The 17,590-nt window shown below is 49.1% G+C and overlaps 1 protein-coding gene across 1 annotated transcript in view; it reads right to left on the minus strand.

Annotated features, from left to right (window-relative positions):
- sorcs2 (sortilin-related VPS10 domain containing receptor 2) overlaps nt 1–17,590 on the minus strand; it is a 228,044-nt gene that overhangs the window by 21,761 nt on the left and 188,693 nt on the right. The window contains exons 9-14 of the mRNA XM_076972128.1: nt 15,842–16,021; nt 15,262–15,408; nt 13,960–14,062; nt 6,359–6,435; nt 3,414–3,505; nt 1,865–1,972 (exon numbers count right to left, since the gene is read on the minus strand). Of these exons, the coding sequence (XP_076828243.1) occupies nt 1,865–1,972; nt 3,414–3,505; nt 6,359–6,435; nt 13,960–14,062; nt 15,262–15,408; nt 15,842–16,021 (707 nt within the window). The remainder of the gene's footprint in view (nt 1–1,864; nt 1,973–3,413; nt 3,506–6,358; nt 6,436–13,959; nt 14,063–15,261; nt 15,409–15,841; nt 16,022–17,590) is intronic.

Raw genomic sequence — 17,590 nt, forward strand, 5'->3', positions numbered from 1 at the left:
GCCCTAAGTGTAGGTTATAGAAGCATGAACAGACCTTAATGAAGTGTTAGGATGCTCTGATGTCTAGGAGAGGGATCTTTCTTTGAAGCAAGACTCATTACCAGTCCATATTTCAATTAAGCTTCTGACTACTAAGACTTTTAAAACTTTGATGCCAAAACCTTGATGCCCATAGTGAAAATACCTCCATTCTGTGTCTCTTCTGTTTTCTGTGCTGATTCAAATCAATGCAAAGCCATGAATGCATTTCGTCAAAGGTGTGACGATTATTATCACTTCACAATGTTAAACAGAATTCATTCTGTGGCAAGACTTGATAACAAAAATGACAGTTGCTATATGATAAGATCTCCCCTATCCTCCCACCTCTCTCCTCTCCTCTTCTCCTGTCCTCCCCTCTCCTCCTGCCTTCCTCTCCTCCCTCCATCCTCCCATCCTCCCCTCCCCTCTCCCCCTCCTCTCTCCTCCTCCTCTTCTCTCTCCTCTCCTCTCCTCTCCCCCTCCTCTCTCCTCCTCCTCTTCTCTCTCCTCTCCTCTCCTCTCCCCCTCCTCTCTCCTCCTCCTCTTCTCTCTCCTCTCCTCTCCTCCTTTCTCTCCTCTTGTCCTTGACGTGTTGCCTTGTGTCATTGCCTCATTTTTGACTGGAGTTCTACAGCTCTAGAAATCAAACTCCATAACACAAAAAAAACTAAAATCAGTCCAATTACACCAGCCATCAGTCCTCTCACACACACACACACACACACACACACACACACACACACACACACACACACACACACACACACACACACACACACACACACACTCAAACACCAGCACAGTTCACCAAAGCAAGTCCCTTTGTCACCCTGGAGACGGACGTTGGACTAGCCTCGTCACTGACGACTCCAATCAAACAGACTCATCTGGTTTCTGTCTTATCAACAATTACTGGTGTCCACTCAGTCGTCTCCAGACTGGGTTGGTGGATCACAGTAATCACACAGTGACAACTCCTTTACACAAACGAGACCAGCAGTGTAATATTTAAAGATGTATCTTCAAACAGAGATGAAGAATAGAGACCAAAAATCTTTCACACTATGGGAGTGAACGATTCACACTTTTCACACTATGGGAGTTTCTCCTCACCACTGTCACTCTTGGCTTGATCCCTGGGGGCTTGGACTCGGACACTTGTAAAACTGCTTTGTGACAACAACTGTTGTAAAAAGTGCTATATAAATATATTTTGATTTGATTAGATATCTTAATGCTTAGCCTTGTCCAGGAAAATAACCCTAAAATGAGGATCAGTATGATCAGGACTCAGTATGTGCAGGAATCAGTATATTCAGGAGAAAATATGGTTGGGATTTGGTAGGAATCAGTTGGTTGAGGAGTCAGTATGTTGAGAAGTCAGTACGTTGAGGAGTCAGTACGTTGAGGAGTCAGTACATTGAGGAGCTAGTACGTTGAGGAGTCAGTACGTTGAGGAGTCAGTACGTTGAGGAGTCAGCACGTTGAGGAGTCAGCACGTTGAGGAGTCAGTACGTTGAGAAGTCAGTAGGTTGAGGAGTCAGTATGTTGAGGAGTCAGTACGTTGAGAATTCAGTACGTTGAGAATTCAGTACGTTGAGGAGTCAGTACATTGAGGAGCCAGTACGTTGAGGAATCAGGATGTTGAGGAATCAGTATGTTGAGGAGTCAGCACGTTGAGGAGTCAGCACATCGAGAAGTCAGTATGTTGAGGAGTCAGTACGTTGAGAAGTCAGTACGTTGAGGAGTCAGTACGTTGAGGAGTCAGTACGTTGAGGAGTCAGTACGTTGAGGAGTCAGTACGTTGAGGAGTCAGTAGCAGGTCTAACAGGTCAGCACTCACGTCATAACGAGAGTCTCATCCCCAGGTTCACTCAGCAACCCGTCAACGAACACAGACGTGCTGGTGAAGTTGTGGACGCTCCAAGTGTGTCCCTCGTCCATGCTGAACCTGAGGAAAGAACACATGATACACCCGTTACCTGCGTCAGGTACTCCATCACGTCCACATCACCTAGCAACCCTTCAGCTCTCTCATCTTACATCAGTGACATTTGATCACAAGTTAAAACGATTACAGTAGGTGTCAGAATTACATGTTCAGTTTCACTCTAGAACATCAGTTTCATACTAGAGCAAAAATGTGATTTCAATTAAATTATTAAATGTGATATAAATTGCAATAAATATCAATTACAAAATATTATGCAAATAACACACACACAATAACACACACACGAACACATACACACAATAGCACACTATATAGCACACTATAACTGTATTTTATATATGAACAGTGAATATTCAGATGAAGTATAAATATTAACTACATGTCCATTAGGTCTGTATAGGCATTAAGAGATTTTCTGTGTGCAGATCCATCTGGAGCCTTTTAGGAGTGTGTCTGGCAAAGGACAGAAAAAGAAATGATATTTATATACACTCTCTATCTTTCTATCTATATCTATATCTCTCTCTAAGAACTTTTCTTTCTTTTATCTGTTTTTCCCATGACTGTCTATCAGTGCCTGTAACACACACTAAAAATACGTGTCCTGTCAGACTGGCTGTTTCTGGCTGTTACTGGTACACTACAGCTAGAGTATGCATCTGAAGAGGTTTACCAAACACTGGTTTTACAGTGAGTGTGTGTGTGTGTGTGTGTGTGTGTGTGTGTGTGTGTGTGTGTGTGTGTGTGTGTGTGTGTGTGTATTATTTCGGGTGCTCAGGTATTTTCTCCCAGAGCTGAACATCAGTGTATGAAGCAGCATTCTCAGGCTGGATGGTGTTAAGAGCTCATTGACGGGGCAGTTATGATGGAGCAGACTACCACTGAGTCTCTAACCCCCCCAGTAGAGGGTGGAGGGCATTTGGACTCAACACTAAATGTATGTTTGTGTATAGAAAGATCAGAATTGTAGAAGTAGCATTGCAATTAGAGAGAGAGGGAGAGAGGGAAAGAGAGAGAGAGAGAGAGGGAGAGAGAGAGAGACCTCACTGATCCCAGCTGACAGCACACCAGCTTACAGCCGCTGAGGTGAAATATCATTTACTCAATCAGAGAGAGTACAAGAGTGAGATGGATACAGCACTCTGTCATTTCAACCCTACTCTAATGATCCTTCATCTCCCTATCTCTCCCTCTCTCTCTCCCTCCCTATCTCTCCCTCTCCCTCCCCACCTCTCTCCCTCTCTCTCTCTCTTCCCCCCCCCCCCCCCTCTCTCTCTCTCTCTCTCTCTCTCTCTCTCTCTCTCTCTCTCTAAGTGAGCCTTGCCTCAGGGTATATTAAAGCTCTAATCTGTTGCAGCATCAGCTCCTGTATCTGATATCACACAGAATAACATTCCAGTGAGATCTCACCCCACCTCCATGACACCAGTGTGCTTACTTCAGTATCTTTAGGGGGATGGATGTGTCTTTGATCGCTACGACAACGCCTCCATGATCCAGATACAGAATGTGGTGCTCCTCTTCAAAGACCTAAGAAAGGAGATTAACTCATATAACATGTAGGTCTCCACATAATGAAGAACCTCCACCCGCTTGTCTCGCATGTCTTAAAGCTTCAGGCTGTTTGTGTCGCGTTATTGCTCATGTGGAGATGATCATGTGACTACAGGGAGGTAGAGCTGGACCTGAGAAACAGAGAGGGTGGAGCATGATGGAGACACAGAGAGGGTGGAGCATGATGGAGACTCAGAGAGGGCGGAGCATGATGGAGACAGAGAGAGGGTGGAGCATGATGGAGACACAGAGAGGGCGGAGCATGATGGAGACACAGAGAGGGCGGATCATGATGGAGACTCAGAGAGGGCGGATCATGATGGAGACTCAGAGAGGGCGGAGCATGATGGTGACACAGAGAGGGCGGAGCATGATGGAGACACAGAGAGGGCGGAGCATGATGGAGACACAGAGAGGGCGGATCATGATGGAGACTCAGAGAGGGCGGAGCATGATGGTGACACAGAGAGGGCGGAGCATGATGGAGACACAGAGAGGGCGGAGCATGATGGAGACACAGAGAGGGTGGAGCATGATGGAGACACAGAGAGGGCGGAGCATGATGGAGACTCAGAGAGGGCGGAGCATGATGGAGACTCAGAGAGGGCGGAGCATGATGGAGACTCAGAGAGGGTGGAGCATGATGAAGACTCAGAGAGGGTGGAGCATGATGGAGACACAGAGAGGGCGGAGCATGAGGACAGAGGGAGGGCGGAGCATGATGGAGACACAGAGAGGGTGGAGCATGATGGAGACACAGAGAGGGCGGAGCATGATGGAGACTCAGAGAGGGCGGAGCATGATGGAGACTCAGAGAGGGTGGAGCATGATGGAGACACAGAGAGGGCGGAGCATGATGGAGACACAGAGAGGGCGGAGCATGATGGAGACACAGAGAGGGCGGGGCATGTTGGAGACACAGAGAGGGCGGAGCATGATGGAGACACAGAGAGGGCGGAGCATGATGGAGACACAGAGAGGGCGTAGCATGATGGAGACTCAGAGAGGGCGGAGCATGATGGAGACTCAAAAAGGGTGGAGCATGATGGAGACTCAGAGAGGGTGGAGCATGATGGAGACAGAGAGAGGGCGGAGCATGATGGAGACAGAGAGAGGGTGGAGCATGATGGAGACACAGAGAGGGCGTAGCATGATGGAGACAGAGAGAGGGCGGAGCATGATGGAGACAGAGAGAGGGTGGAGCATGATGGAGACAGAGAGAGGGCGGAGCATGATGGAGACAGAGAGAGGGTGGAGCATGATGGAGACAGAGAGAGGGCGGAGCATGATGAAGACTCAGAGAGGGCGGAGCATGAGGACAGAGGGAGGGTGGAGCATGATGGAGACTCAGAGAGGGTGGAGCATGATGGAGACTCAGAGAGGGCGGAGCATGATGGAGACTCAGAGAGGGTGGAGCATGATGGAGACACAGAGAGGGCGTAGCATGAAGGAGACACAGAGAGGGCGGAGCATGATGGAGACACAGAGAGGGCGGAGCATGATGGAGACTCAGAGAGGGCGTAGCATGAAGGAGACACAGAGAGGGCGGAGCATGATGGAGATTCAGAGAGGGCGGAGCATGATGGAGACAGAGAGAGGGCGGAGCATGATGGAGACAGAGAGAGGGCGGAGCATGATGGAGACACAGAGAGGGCGTAGCATGATGGAGACAGAGAGAGGGCGGAGCATGATGGAGACACAGAGAGGGCGTAGCATGATGGAGACTCAGAGAGGGTGGAGCATGATGGAGACACAGAGAGGGCGGAGCATGATGGAGACTCAGAGAGGGCGGAGCATGATGGAGACACAGAGAGGGCGTAGCATGAAGGAGACACAGAGAGGGCGGAGCATGATGGAGATTCAGAGAGGGTGGAGCATGATGGAGACACAGAGAGGGCGGAGCATGATGGAGACTCAGAGAGGGCGGAGCATGATGGAGACTCAAAAAGGGTGGAGCATGATGGAGACTCAGAGAGGGTGGAGCATGATGGAGACACAGAGAGGGCGGAGCATGATGGAGACAGAGAGAGGGTGGAGCATGATGGGGACACAGAGAGGGTGGAGCATGATGGAGACACAGAGAGGGCGGAGCATGATGGAGACAGAGAGAGGGCGGAGCATGATGGAGACTCAGAGAGGGTGGAGCATGATGGAGACACAGAGAGGGCGGAGCATGATGGAGACACAGAGAGGGTGGAGCATGATGGAGACACAGAGAGGGCGGAGCATGATGGAGACACAGAGAGGGCGGAGCATGATGGAGACAGAGAGAGGGCGGAGCATGATGGAGACTCAGTGAGGGTGGAGCATGATGGAGACACAGAGAGGGCGGAGCATGATGGAGACTCAGAGAGGGCGGAACATGATGGAGACACAGAGAGGGCGGAACATGATGGAGATTCAGAGAGGGCGGAGCATGAGGACAGAGGGAGGGTGGAGCATGATGGAGACACAGAGAGGGCGGAGCATGATGGAGACTCAGAGAGGGCGGAGCATGATGGAGACTCAGAGAGGGCGGAGCATGATGGAGACACAGAGAAGGCGTAGCATGAGGACACAGGGAGGGTGGAGCATGAGGACACAGGGAGGGCAGGGCAGGATGGAGACTCAGAGAGGGCGGAGCATGAGGACAGAGGGAGGGTGGAGCATGATGGAGACACAGGGTGGGGTGAAATACGGTGAGGGAGAGGGGAGGCAGTAACAGAAATTAAAAACGTTAAAAAATAAATCTTTCCTGAATCCAATCAGCAACACGAGGGACACAATTGTGAAGTGGAATGAAATTTATTGGATATTTAAACGTTTCAAGTAGTATGTCTTTTGTCTCACCTGTCTCCAGGTCTTGCCACAATCAGAGGTGATGTACATCTCCTCTTTATACTCAACTAGTTGAGAACCAAGATTACCTAAAAGAGAGAAAGAAAGATATATAGAGAGAGGGAGAGATGAAAAGAGTGTTTAAGAGTTTTCTGTTTAATCATCTTTAAAGTTCAAAAAGCTAAACATAATAAGGTCCAGGATCAAAGGTCAGTTGCTGAAAGTGATCACCTGTTCTGCTGAAGAAAGAGATCATCTGTTCTGTTGAAGGACACACTACTTTCATATTTCATTTGCACGCCCTTTGCCATTTGTTCAAAATTCACCACATTAGCAGTACGATTAAAGGGAAGCAGCTCTTATTCATGATTTGACTAAAGCTTCAAGCTCTGAAATGTGCCCTGACCTCTGGGTCCAATCACATTCACATACCTCATTTTACCTGGCCAACTAGAACACCTGATAATCCACCTGGGACACTAACCATGAACCCCACCACACTAAGAGAGTAACCATGAACCCCACCACACCAAGAGAGGAACCATGAACCCCACCACACCAAGAGAGTAACCATGAACCCACCACACCAAGAGAGGAACCATGAACCCCACCACACCAAGAGAGTAACCATGAACCCACCACACCAAGAGAGTAACCATGAACCCACAACACCAAGAGAGGAACCATGAACCCACCACACCAAGAGAGTAACCATGAACCCCACCACACCAAGAGAGTAACCATGAACCCCACTACACCAAGAGAGTAACCATGAACCCACCACACCAAGAGAGTAACCATGAACCCCACCACACTAAGAGAGTAACCATGAACCCCACCACACCAAGAGAGTAACCATGAACCCCACCACACCAAGAGAGTAACCATGAACCCCACCACACCAAGAGAGTAACCATGAACCCACCACACCAAGAGAGTAACCATGAACCCCACCACACCAAGAGAGTAACCATGAACCCACAACACCACGAGAGCAACCATGAACCCACCACACCAAGAGAGTAACCATGAACCCCACTACACCAAGAGAGTAACCATGAACCCACTACACCACGAGAGTAACCATGAACCCACAACACCAAGAGAGTAACCATGAACCCACCACACCAAGAGAGGAACATGAACCCCACCACACCAAGAGAGTAACCATGAACCCCACCACACCAAGAGAGTAACCATGAACCCCACTACACCAAGAGAGTAACCATGAACCCCACTACCACACCAAGAGAGTAACCATGAACCCACCACACCAAGAGAGTAACCATGAACCCCACCACACCAAGAGAGTAACCATGAACCCACAACACCACGAGAGCAACCATGAACCCACCACACCAAGAGAGTAACCATGAACCCCACTACACCAAGAGAGTAACCATGATCCCACCACACCAAGAGAGTAACCATGAACCCACCACACCAAGAGAGGAACATGAACCCCACCACACCAAGAGAGTAACCATGAACCCCACCACACCAAGAGAGTAACCATGAACCCACTACACCAAGAGAGTAACCATGAACCCCACCACACCAAGAGAGTAACCATGAACCCACTACACCAAGAGAGTAACCATGAACCCACCACACCAAGAGAGTAACCATGAACCCACTACACCAAGAGAGTAACCATGAACCCCACTACACCAAGAGAGTAACCATGAACCCCACTACACCAAGAGAGTAACCATGAACCCACTACACCAAGAGAGTAACCATGACCCCCACCACACCAAGAGAGTAACCATGAACCCACTACACCAAGAGAGTAACCATGAACCCCACTACACCAAGAGAGTAACCATGAACCCCACCACACTAAAAGAGGAACCATGAACCCCACCACACCAAGAGAGGAACCATGAACCCCACCACACCAATAGAGTAACCATGAACCCACTACACCACGAGAGGAACCATGAACCTTACTACACCAAGAGAGTAACCATGACCCCCACCACACCAAGAGAGTAATCATGAACCCAGAGATGGGGACTCGAGTTTGGGACTCGTACTCGAGACTCGACTTAGACTTGCATTCAAAAGACTTCCAACTAGACTTGGACTCTTGATTTGAGACTCGTGAACAATCTTTTATTTGTAATGTTCTTTTGTGTTTCATTTGACGATCACTTCTCCGCCTGTCTGTATGCTTTTCACTTCCTGCTGACGTAACATTTTCGGCACACGGACCCTTGGTCGCGACGCGTCAAGTATAAACCCAGCTTTACGTGACACAATTGCACGCTCCACAAACCATTGCGATCATGGCGGCGCTGGTGAGGACGCTCGCTTCTGTTCCACCATTCATAATAAATTTTGGGTACAATAACTTAGCACAAGTAGCAAATAGAAGAGCAGCAAACTGCAGCGTGTGTGGTATAAAAATACAGGACGCTGGTTCCACCACATCTAATTTTATTACACCTGAAAACCCACCCGGAAAGGTTAGTCACTGCCTGAAAGGTTATTAGCATCTGCTACAAACAAGCTTAGCGTCACAGTTAGTGTCTTATAACAACCTAATGTTTACCCAGTTAGTTTGGTATTGACTTGCCACCAGTGCACCAGTAGAGGTGTTCAGTCATGGAGGCCTCATAATGCGCCCTCACCGAGACAGGTTAAGTGCGAGTACCCTGTCAATCCTGATCTTTTAAAAATGTAATGCGTTAGTTGCATAAACGATTTCCTTATGTTGGACACTGAAAGACACCTTGAAGTCCAAATAGATTGTGTTTGATCCAGTTTATTAGGAGACAAAAAGTTGTTGCTGCTGGGCTTTTGATGTTTAATTTTTATTTTATAATCACTAATTTGGTTGCTATTTTCTTTATATGCAGACCTTTCATATATATATAGTTAAAAAATGTGATTGTTAGTAAGATTTAGATTTATTTCAGAGCCCTCCTGTGACGCACGGCTCGTGGCGAAGGATGAGACACGGAATCCTTATTATCCACTAACGTCACTTTAATTTTCACAAATGTTGCGCAATAACGCACGAATAACATGAAGCAAGCACACACACACAACGTGCAGACTTAGACAACGACGAGCACAGGACACTGCGCGAGCGCACATTAAATAGACAAACCACATTAGCCCCACGTGATTACGAGACGATTCACAGGTGAGACTTATTAATCACACGACACAACCCTAACCACGTATATATACACTGACGCAGACAAAGCACGTGGACAACGTTTACACACGCCCAAAAGGGAGGGGCCGGGGTCCTCAACGTGACACCTCCTTTATCTTTTAGAACAAAATATAGCAGATGTTCTACTGAAATAAGAGAATATTGTATCCAGAAAAATGTCAGGAAAAATACAAAATTTATCTGGAAAACGTGTGTGCATTTCTTCATTTACCAGTTTAAGCTATTATATATCAGAAGTGTCATATACAGCCATGTCATATATAGCCATTACAACTATAATGTGATTTGCGACTACAGTGTCACTCAAATATTTGGGACTTGACTTGGACTTGAGACCAAAGACTTGAGACTTGGACTTGCAAAAAATGACTTGTGAGCATCTCTGTATGAACCCACTATAACAAGAGAGGAACTTGGTGTGAACTTCACAAAACCAAGAGTAACCATGAACCCACTACACCAAGACAATGAGCTGGAAATGCAGAGAAAACTGAAATTATGTTTACAGAAAGAGAGGGAGCGGGAAAAAGAGAGAAAGTAAAGGAGAGAGGGATAGAGAATGGGAAGATACACCGAAAAAATTTAAGGAGAGAGGGAGAGAGAGGCACCAGCTGATGGCAGGGAGCTTTTCTTTTGAGGGAGACATCTGGATGGTTTATCTTCATCTAGGAGGTTTGTCACTTATTGTGGCCAAGAATCACCTACTGCAATGTCTGACAAGAAGAAGCTATGTGACTTTGTGTTTTGTGTAATATGGACAGGAGACACAGACAGGAGACATGGATGGGAGACAGTCAAAACTGTCCAACATCTAAAGCAGATCTATGTTTGAAAAGCAGACCAAAAAGTGGATTGGGGTCTCCCAGTGTAGGGCCCAGACAAAAAACACAATCATCAAAACTAGATCTTGAATATCTTTTAAAGACAGACGTTTTTGATGACAAAAATCGTTTTTGCAGCCAGCCACTGTATTCTGTTCTGAAATGTGCAAACAAACTAGCTAACTAGCTAGCACTTGATCTGAACAACAGAAGACAACAGAGTCAGTCAGTTCTAGCACACTGAGGGTCAGAGTGTGTGGTGAAGGGTCAGAGTGTGTGGTGCAGGGTCAGAGTGTGTGGTGAAGGGTCAGAGTGTGTGATGAAGGGTCAGTGTGTGTGGTGAAGGGCCCAGAGTGTGTGGTGAAGGGCCCAGAGTGTGTGGTGAAGGGTCAGTGTGTGTGATGAAGGGTCAGTGTGTGTGGTGAAGGGCCCAGTGTGTGTGATGAAGGGTCAGAGTGTGTGATGAAGGGTCAGAGTGTGTGGTGAAGGGTCAGAGTGTGTGATGAAGGGTCAGTGTGTGTGGTGAAGGGTCAGAGTGTGTGGTGAAGGGTCAGAGTGTGTGGTGAAGGGTCAGTGTGTGTGGTGAAGGGTCAGAGTGTGTGGTGAAGGGTCAGTGTGTGTGGTGAAGGGCCCAGAGTGTGTGATGAAGGGTCAGTGTGTGTGGTGAAGGGTCAGTGTGTGTGGTGAAGGGTCAGAGTGTGTGGTGAAGGGTCAGAGTGTGTGGTGAAGGGCCCAGAGTGTGTGGTGAAGGGTCAGAGTGTGTGATGAAGGGTCAGTGTGTGTGGTGAAGGGTCAGTGTGTGTGGTGAAGGGTCAGTGTGTGTGATGAAGGGTCAGTGTGTGTGGTGAAGGGTCAGAGTGTGTGGTGAAGGGTCAGTGTGTGTGGTGAAGGGTCAGTGTGTGTGGTGCAGGGTCAGAGTGTGTGGTGAAGGGTCAGTGTGTGTGGTGCAGGGTCAGAGTGTGTGGTGAAGGGTCAGTGTGTGTGGTGAAGGGTCAGTGTGTGTGGTGCAGGGTCAGAGTGTGTGGTGAACGGTCAGTGTGTGTGGTGCAGGGTCAGAGTGTGTGGTGAAGGGTCAGTGTGTGTGGTGAAGGGTCAGAGTGTGTGGTGAAGGGTCAGTGTGTGTGGTAAAGGGTCAGAGTGTGTGGTGAAGGGTCAGTGTGTGTGGTGCAGGGTCAGAGTGTGTGGTGAAGGGTCAGTGTGTGTGGTGAAGGGTCAGTGTGTGTGGTGAAGGGTCTGAGAGTGTGTGGTGAAGGGTCAGTGTGTGTGGTGAAGGGTCAGTGTGTGTGATGAAGGGTCAGTGTGTGTGGTGAAGGGTCAGAGTGTGTGGTGAAGGGTCAGTGTGTGTGTGATGAAGGGTCAGTGTGTGTGGTGAAGGGTCAGTGTGTGTGGTGAAGGGTCAGAGTGTGTGGTGAAGGGTCAGAGTGTGTGATGAAGGGTCAGTGTGTGTGGTGAAGGGTCAGTGTGTGTGGTGAAGGGTCAGAGTGTGTGGTGAAGGGTCAGAGTGTGTGATGAAGGGTCAGTGTGTGTGGTGAAGGGTCAGTGTGTGTGGTGCAGGGTCAGAGTGTGTGGTGAAGGGCCCAGAGTGTGTGGTGAAGGGTCAGAGTGTGTGATGAAGGGTCAGTGTGTGTGGTGAAGGGTCAGTGTGTGTGATGAAGGGTCAGTGTGTGTGATGAAGGGTCAGAGTGTGTGGTGAAGGGTCAGTGTGTGGTGAAGGGTCAGAGTGTGTGGTGAAGGGTCAGTGTGTGTGATGAAGGGTCAGTGTGTGTAATGAAGGGTCAGAGTGTGTGGTGAAGGGTCAGTGTGTGTGGTGAAGGGTCAGAGTGTGTGGTGAAGGGTCAGTGTGTGTGGTGAAGGGTCAGAGTGTGTGGTGAAGGGTCAGAGTGTGTGGTGAAGGGTCAGTGTGTGTGGTGAAGGGTCAGTGTGTGTGGTGAAGGATCAGAGCTGGAGCAGAGTGAGGCTAAAACTGCAGAGCTGAGCCCTGCTGTACGATTCACAGTCCATGACAGTGTGGGCGGTGCCTATAGGCTGACACTACTCACAACCTGTCAATCAAATATATTAGGGTCATAGATGGATACGGCACCTCTTGTACCCAGACATCCAATAAATGCAGGAATACCACACACACACACACACACACACACACACACACACACACACACACACACACACACACACACACACACACACACACACACACACACACACACACACACACACAGCGTGGGTTTGAATAGGAGACGAAGCTGCTTTAGGAGACTTGGCTTTGAAAACACAGCAGCATTGTCTATGCAGCTATGGCGATACTCGTTATGGTAATAGAATGCAGTTATTTCCTGTTTATAAGCGACCACTTCCTCCCCTCCTATCCCACCAGACTTAATTACTTAATTATCTCACAAGTTTAAAGAAATAAGAAAGTACGAAGAAACACACACACATACCCATATATATATATATATATATATATATATATATATATATATATATATATATATATATATATATATATATATATATATACATAATATGGGAGATTTTTTTTCTTTCTTTCAAAGACTTGCATGTTTCTACCACTCAGCATTTAGCATGTTCACACCTTCATGTAGTGTGTTCATGTAGTGTGTTCATGTAGTGTGTTCATGTAGTGTGTTCATAATGATGTAGAATACGGTTGTAGCCTGACTGACTGAACGTAAGCGGTTCAGATGTTAGTTCTTAACTCCAGTGAAGGACAGAATAACAGAGTGAGTTCCTAACAAACTCTCCTGCAGCTCTGGGGGTGTGGGGCTGTGTGTGTGTGGGGCTGTGTGTGGCTCCGTGTGTGTGTGGGGCTGTGTGTGTGGCTCCGTGTGTGTGTGTGGGGCTGTGTGTGTGGCTCCGTGTGTGTGTGGGGCTGTGTGTGTGGCTCCGTGTGTGTGTGTGGGGCTGTGTGTGTGTGGCTCCGTGTGTGTGTGGGGCTGTGTGTGTGGCTCCGTGTGTGTGGGGCTGTGTGTGTGGCTCCGTGTGTGTGTGTGGGGCTGTGTGTGTGTAGCTCCGTGTGTGTGTGGGGCTGTGTGTGTGGCTCCGTGTGTGTGTGTGGGGCTGTGTGTGTGGCTCCGTGTGTGTGTGTGGGGCTGTGTGTGTGGCTCCGTGTGTGTGTGGGGCTGTGTGTGTGGCTCCGTGTGTGTGTGGGGCTGTGTGTGTTTGGCTCTGTGTGTGTGTGGGGCTGTGTGTGTGGCTCCGTGTGTGTGTGTGGGGCTGTGTGTGTGGCTCCGTGTGTGTGTGGGGGCCTGTGTGTCTGTGTCTGCAGCACCATGTGTGTGGCACTGTGTGTGTGGGGCCGGTGTGTGTGTGGGGCCGGTGTGTGTGGGGCCGGTGTGTGTGTGGCACCGTGTGTGTGGCACCGTGTGTGTGGGGCCGGTGTGTGTGGGGCCGGTGTGTGTGGGGCCGGTGTGTGTGGGGCCGGTGTGTGTGGGGCCGGTGTGTGTGCGGCCCTGCCCAACACTGGCAGGTCTGAGTGAGATCTGACATGGAGACCTAAGTCCTGATCATTTTAAATATTGGTTTGATGTGGTCACGCCAGTCAGTCACCATGGTGACAGTGATGCAGTAAGACTGACCTGCACCCATGATGAGGCCGGGGGCGGAGTCTTTGGTGTGGACTGTTCCGGAAACATAGGGATTATCAGCCCATCGCAGGTGGAGATGAAGGTGACAGTCTGGCTATGGGGGGAGAGACAGAGAGAGAGAGAGGGAGAGGGAGGGAGAGAGAGAGAGGGGGAGGGAGAGAGAGAGGGAGAGGGAGAGAGAGAGAGAGAGGGAGAAATAGAGGAATACATGAAAACTTATTCTATGAGAATCAACCACTTACTTCAGATGTAGGGGGAGACATGGGAGAAATGGTTTAGTCCAAAAGCACTGGCAACAGGGAATGTAAACAGCTGCTAAAGGTCGTTTGTCAAAAGACAACATGCTGGCTGGTGACTGCTGCCATTTATTGTTAAGCCACATGTTTGATCTAAAACACTGAACACCTGTGCAGTAGTGGAGTAGAACTGTGTGTGTGTAGAGCTGTGCGTGTGTAGAACTGTGTGTGTGTGTAGAGCTGTGCGTGTGTAGAACTGTGTGTGTGTGTGTGTGTGTGTGTGTGTGTGTGTGTAGAGCTATGTGCGGTAGAGCTGTGTGTGTGTAGAGCTGTGCGTGTGTAGAACTGTGTGTGTGTAGAGCTGTGTGTGTGTGTGTGTGTGTGTGTGTGTGTGTGTGTGTGTGTGTGTGTGTGTGTGTGTGTGTGTGTAGAGCTATGTGCGGTAGAGCTGTGTGTGTGTAGAGCTGTGCGTGTGTAGAACTGTGTGTGTGTAGAGCTGTGCGTGTGTAGAGCTGTGTGTGTGTGTGTGTGTGTGTGTGTGTGTGTGTGTGTGTGTGTGTGTGTGTGTGTGTGTGTAGAGCTATGTGCGGTAGAGCTGTGTGTGTAGAGCTGTGTGTGTGTAGAGCTGTGCGTGTGTAGAACTGTGTGTGTGTGTGTGTGTGTGTGTGTGTGTGTGTGTGTGTGTGTGTGTGTGTGTGTGTGTGTGTGTGTGTAGAGCTATGTGCGGTAGAGCTGTGTGTGTGTAGAGCTGTGTGTGTGTGTGTGTGTGTGTGTGTAGAGCTGTGTGCAGTAGAGCTGTGTGTGTGTGTGTGTGTGTAGAGCTGTGTGCAGTAGAACTGTGTGTGTGTGTGTGTGTAGAGTTGTGTGCAGTAGAACTGTGTGTGTGTGTGTGTGTGTGTGTGTGTGTGTGTGTGTGTGTGTGTGTGTGTGTGTGTGTGTGTGTAGAGTTGTGTGCAGTAGAGCTATGTGTGACATTAGTGGCACTCATGTTCTGCTGATGCAATCATAGAAAAAAACACACCTGACAGGTTAAGGGAATCAGGGCGGAGTTTTCTACCTGTTTGCAGTTCACTGGTTTGCCATTCATGTCAGTGGTGGGTGGAGCCAAGGTCTCCCAGTCCCGGCCCTTGTTATAGGTGATGAGCGTTGTCACTTTGCCATCTACCTTCTGATTGGCTAAGAACACCCCCTTCACACCACGCACCTGAGAGTGTCACAGCAGACAGCAGAGGGTTTAAGGGTTAGTGCTCTTGGTCCTGAAGACCTCAAAGCTCCAAAGCAGTGTTTCCACCTGGCATGTGACTCAGCTCACGTGATTCAGCTCACGTGATTCAGCACATGTGACTCAGCTCACGTGATTCAGCTCACGTGATTCAGCTCACGTGATATAGCTCACGTGATTCAGCTCACATGATTCAGCTCACGTGACTCAGCTCACGTGACTCAGCTCACGTGATTCAGCACACGTGACTCAGCACACGTGACTCAGCACATGTGACTCAGCACACAAAATGAAATGAAATGAAAATTCAAAAAAGGAAGAATTCCTATATGAACATGTCACAAGATTCAGAACTCCACCCAGATGTCAGTCAACCCTGGAGAGACTCTCACAGACTCTGGCTGGACTCACTGACCTCCAGGACGTCGATCAGCACGTTCTCTTCAGGCTGCTTGATGCTGCGGACGCTCTCCAGGACCATGGAGTAGTAGACACCTCGTACGTCTGACTCGTACAGGTTATACGTGTCCGTCTGGTACCACTCCTGCAGAGCCAGGAGAACCTGGTGCTCATCTGTGCTTACAATCTGCACATCCTACAGAGAGACAGAGGTAGAGAGAGGAGAAGAGGGGGAGAGAGAGAGAGAGACACACACATAGAGGGAGAGAGAGACACACACAAAGAGAGGAGAAGAGAGGAGAGAGAGGAGTAGAGAGGGAGAGAGGAGTAGAGAGAGAGAGAGGGAGGGAGGGAGGAGAGAGAGAGGAGTAGAGATAGAGAGAGGGAGGGAGGGAGGAGAAGAGAGAGGAAAAGAGAGAGAAAGAGAGAGGAGTAGAGGGAGATAGATGGTGAGAAGGGTGGATACAAAACATTTCAGTTTATGGACTTCATTTTCAAATAACTACAGATGCTCCAGTGACCTTTAACACGTATGACAGAAGTTTCTCCACATAAACACACACAAAATGCTTTATTGTTACTTGCAGTAAAAACATTTTAGCTGAGGCAGGAACATGATGATATAAATTATGATATAAAGACAATTCCTTCGTCAGCCACTTTTCACCCAGTTCACTCAGTTCCCCCAGTTCACCCATCTATCCAAAATTAAACACAAAGGCAGAAAGGTCGGGGTAATGTGCCAGTGCTCTCTGGCTGTGCTCACGTGCACTCCTGTAAATGAAGCAGTGATTTAGTGCTGTGTGTGTGTGTGTGTGTGTGTGTGTGTGTGTGTGTGTGTGTGTGTGTGTGTGTGTGTGTGTATCACCACAGGAATGCTTGTGTCAGCAAACATTCAGAGCAGCTTCAATCTCATCTGTATGAACCTCCGTTCAGGGATGTGAAAGGTGTTCACTGGTCTCCTGACTTTCAAACCACAGCCAATCAGAACACTGCACTCGCACATGATGTAACAGTGCAGAGAAGCACTGTAAGGGTGAGGTGGGGTGAGGTGGGGTGAGGTAGGGTGAGGTGGGGTGAGGTAGGGTGAGGTAGGGTGAGGTGGGGTGAGGTGGGGTGTGGAAGGGTGAGGTAGGGTGAGGTGGGGTGAGGTAGGGTGAGGTGGGGTGTGGAAGGGTGAGGTAGGGTGAGGTGGGGTGAGGTAGGGTGAGGTGGGGTGTGGAAGGGTGAGGTGGGGTGAGGTAGGGTGTGGAAGGGTGAGGTGGGGTGAGGTAGGGTGAGGTGGGGTGAGGTAGGGTGAGGAAGGGTGAGGTGGGGTGAGGTAGGGTGAGGTGGGGTGTGGAAGGGTGAGGTGGGGTGAGGTGGGGTGTGGAAGGGTGAGGTGGGGTGTGGAAGGGTGAGGTGGGGTGAGGTGGGGTGTGGAAGGGTGAGGTGGGGTGTGGAAGGGTGAGGTGGGGTGAGGTGGTGTGAGGATGGAGGATGATGAGTGGAGGAGGTAGAATATGAATGGGGGTTGGTGGAGCAGGTGGGGTATAGATGGGTGGGGAGAGTGGGGGATGGAAGGGAGTGGTTAAGTGAGGGATGGAGATTTGAGCAAGGAATGGCAATGGGGGATGGAGATGGGGATAAGAGTGGGGAGTGGAAGGGTGAGGTGGGGTGTGGAAGGGTGATCTCTGCTCCAGGTTGCAGACGCTTTCTCTGAGTTATAAGATCAAGTCTTGTCTGCAGCTTTCTGTAATGCTGCAAGACTCGTGAAATTAGATTA

Source organism: Brachyhypopomus gauderio, chromosome 14 (assembly GCF_052324685.1).
Source record: "Brachyhypopomus gauderio isolate BG-103 chromosome 14, BGAUD_0.2, whole genome shotgun sequence".
In the NCBI taxonomy this organism is placed as follows: Eukaryota; Metazoa; Chordata; class Actinopteri; order Gymnotiformes; family Hypopomidae; genus Brachyhypopomus; species Brachyhypopomus gauderio.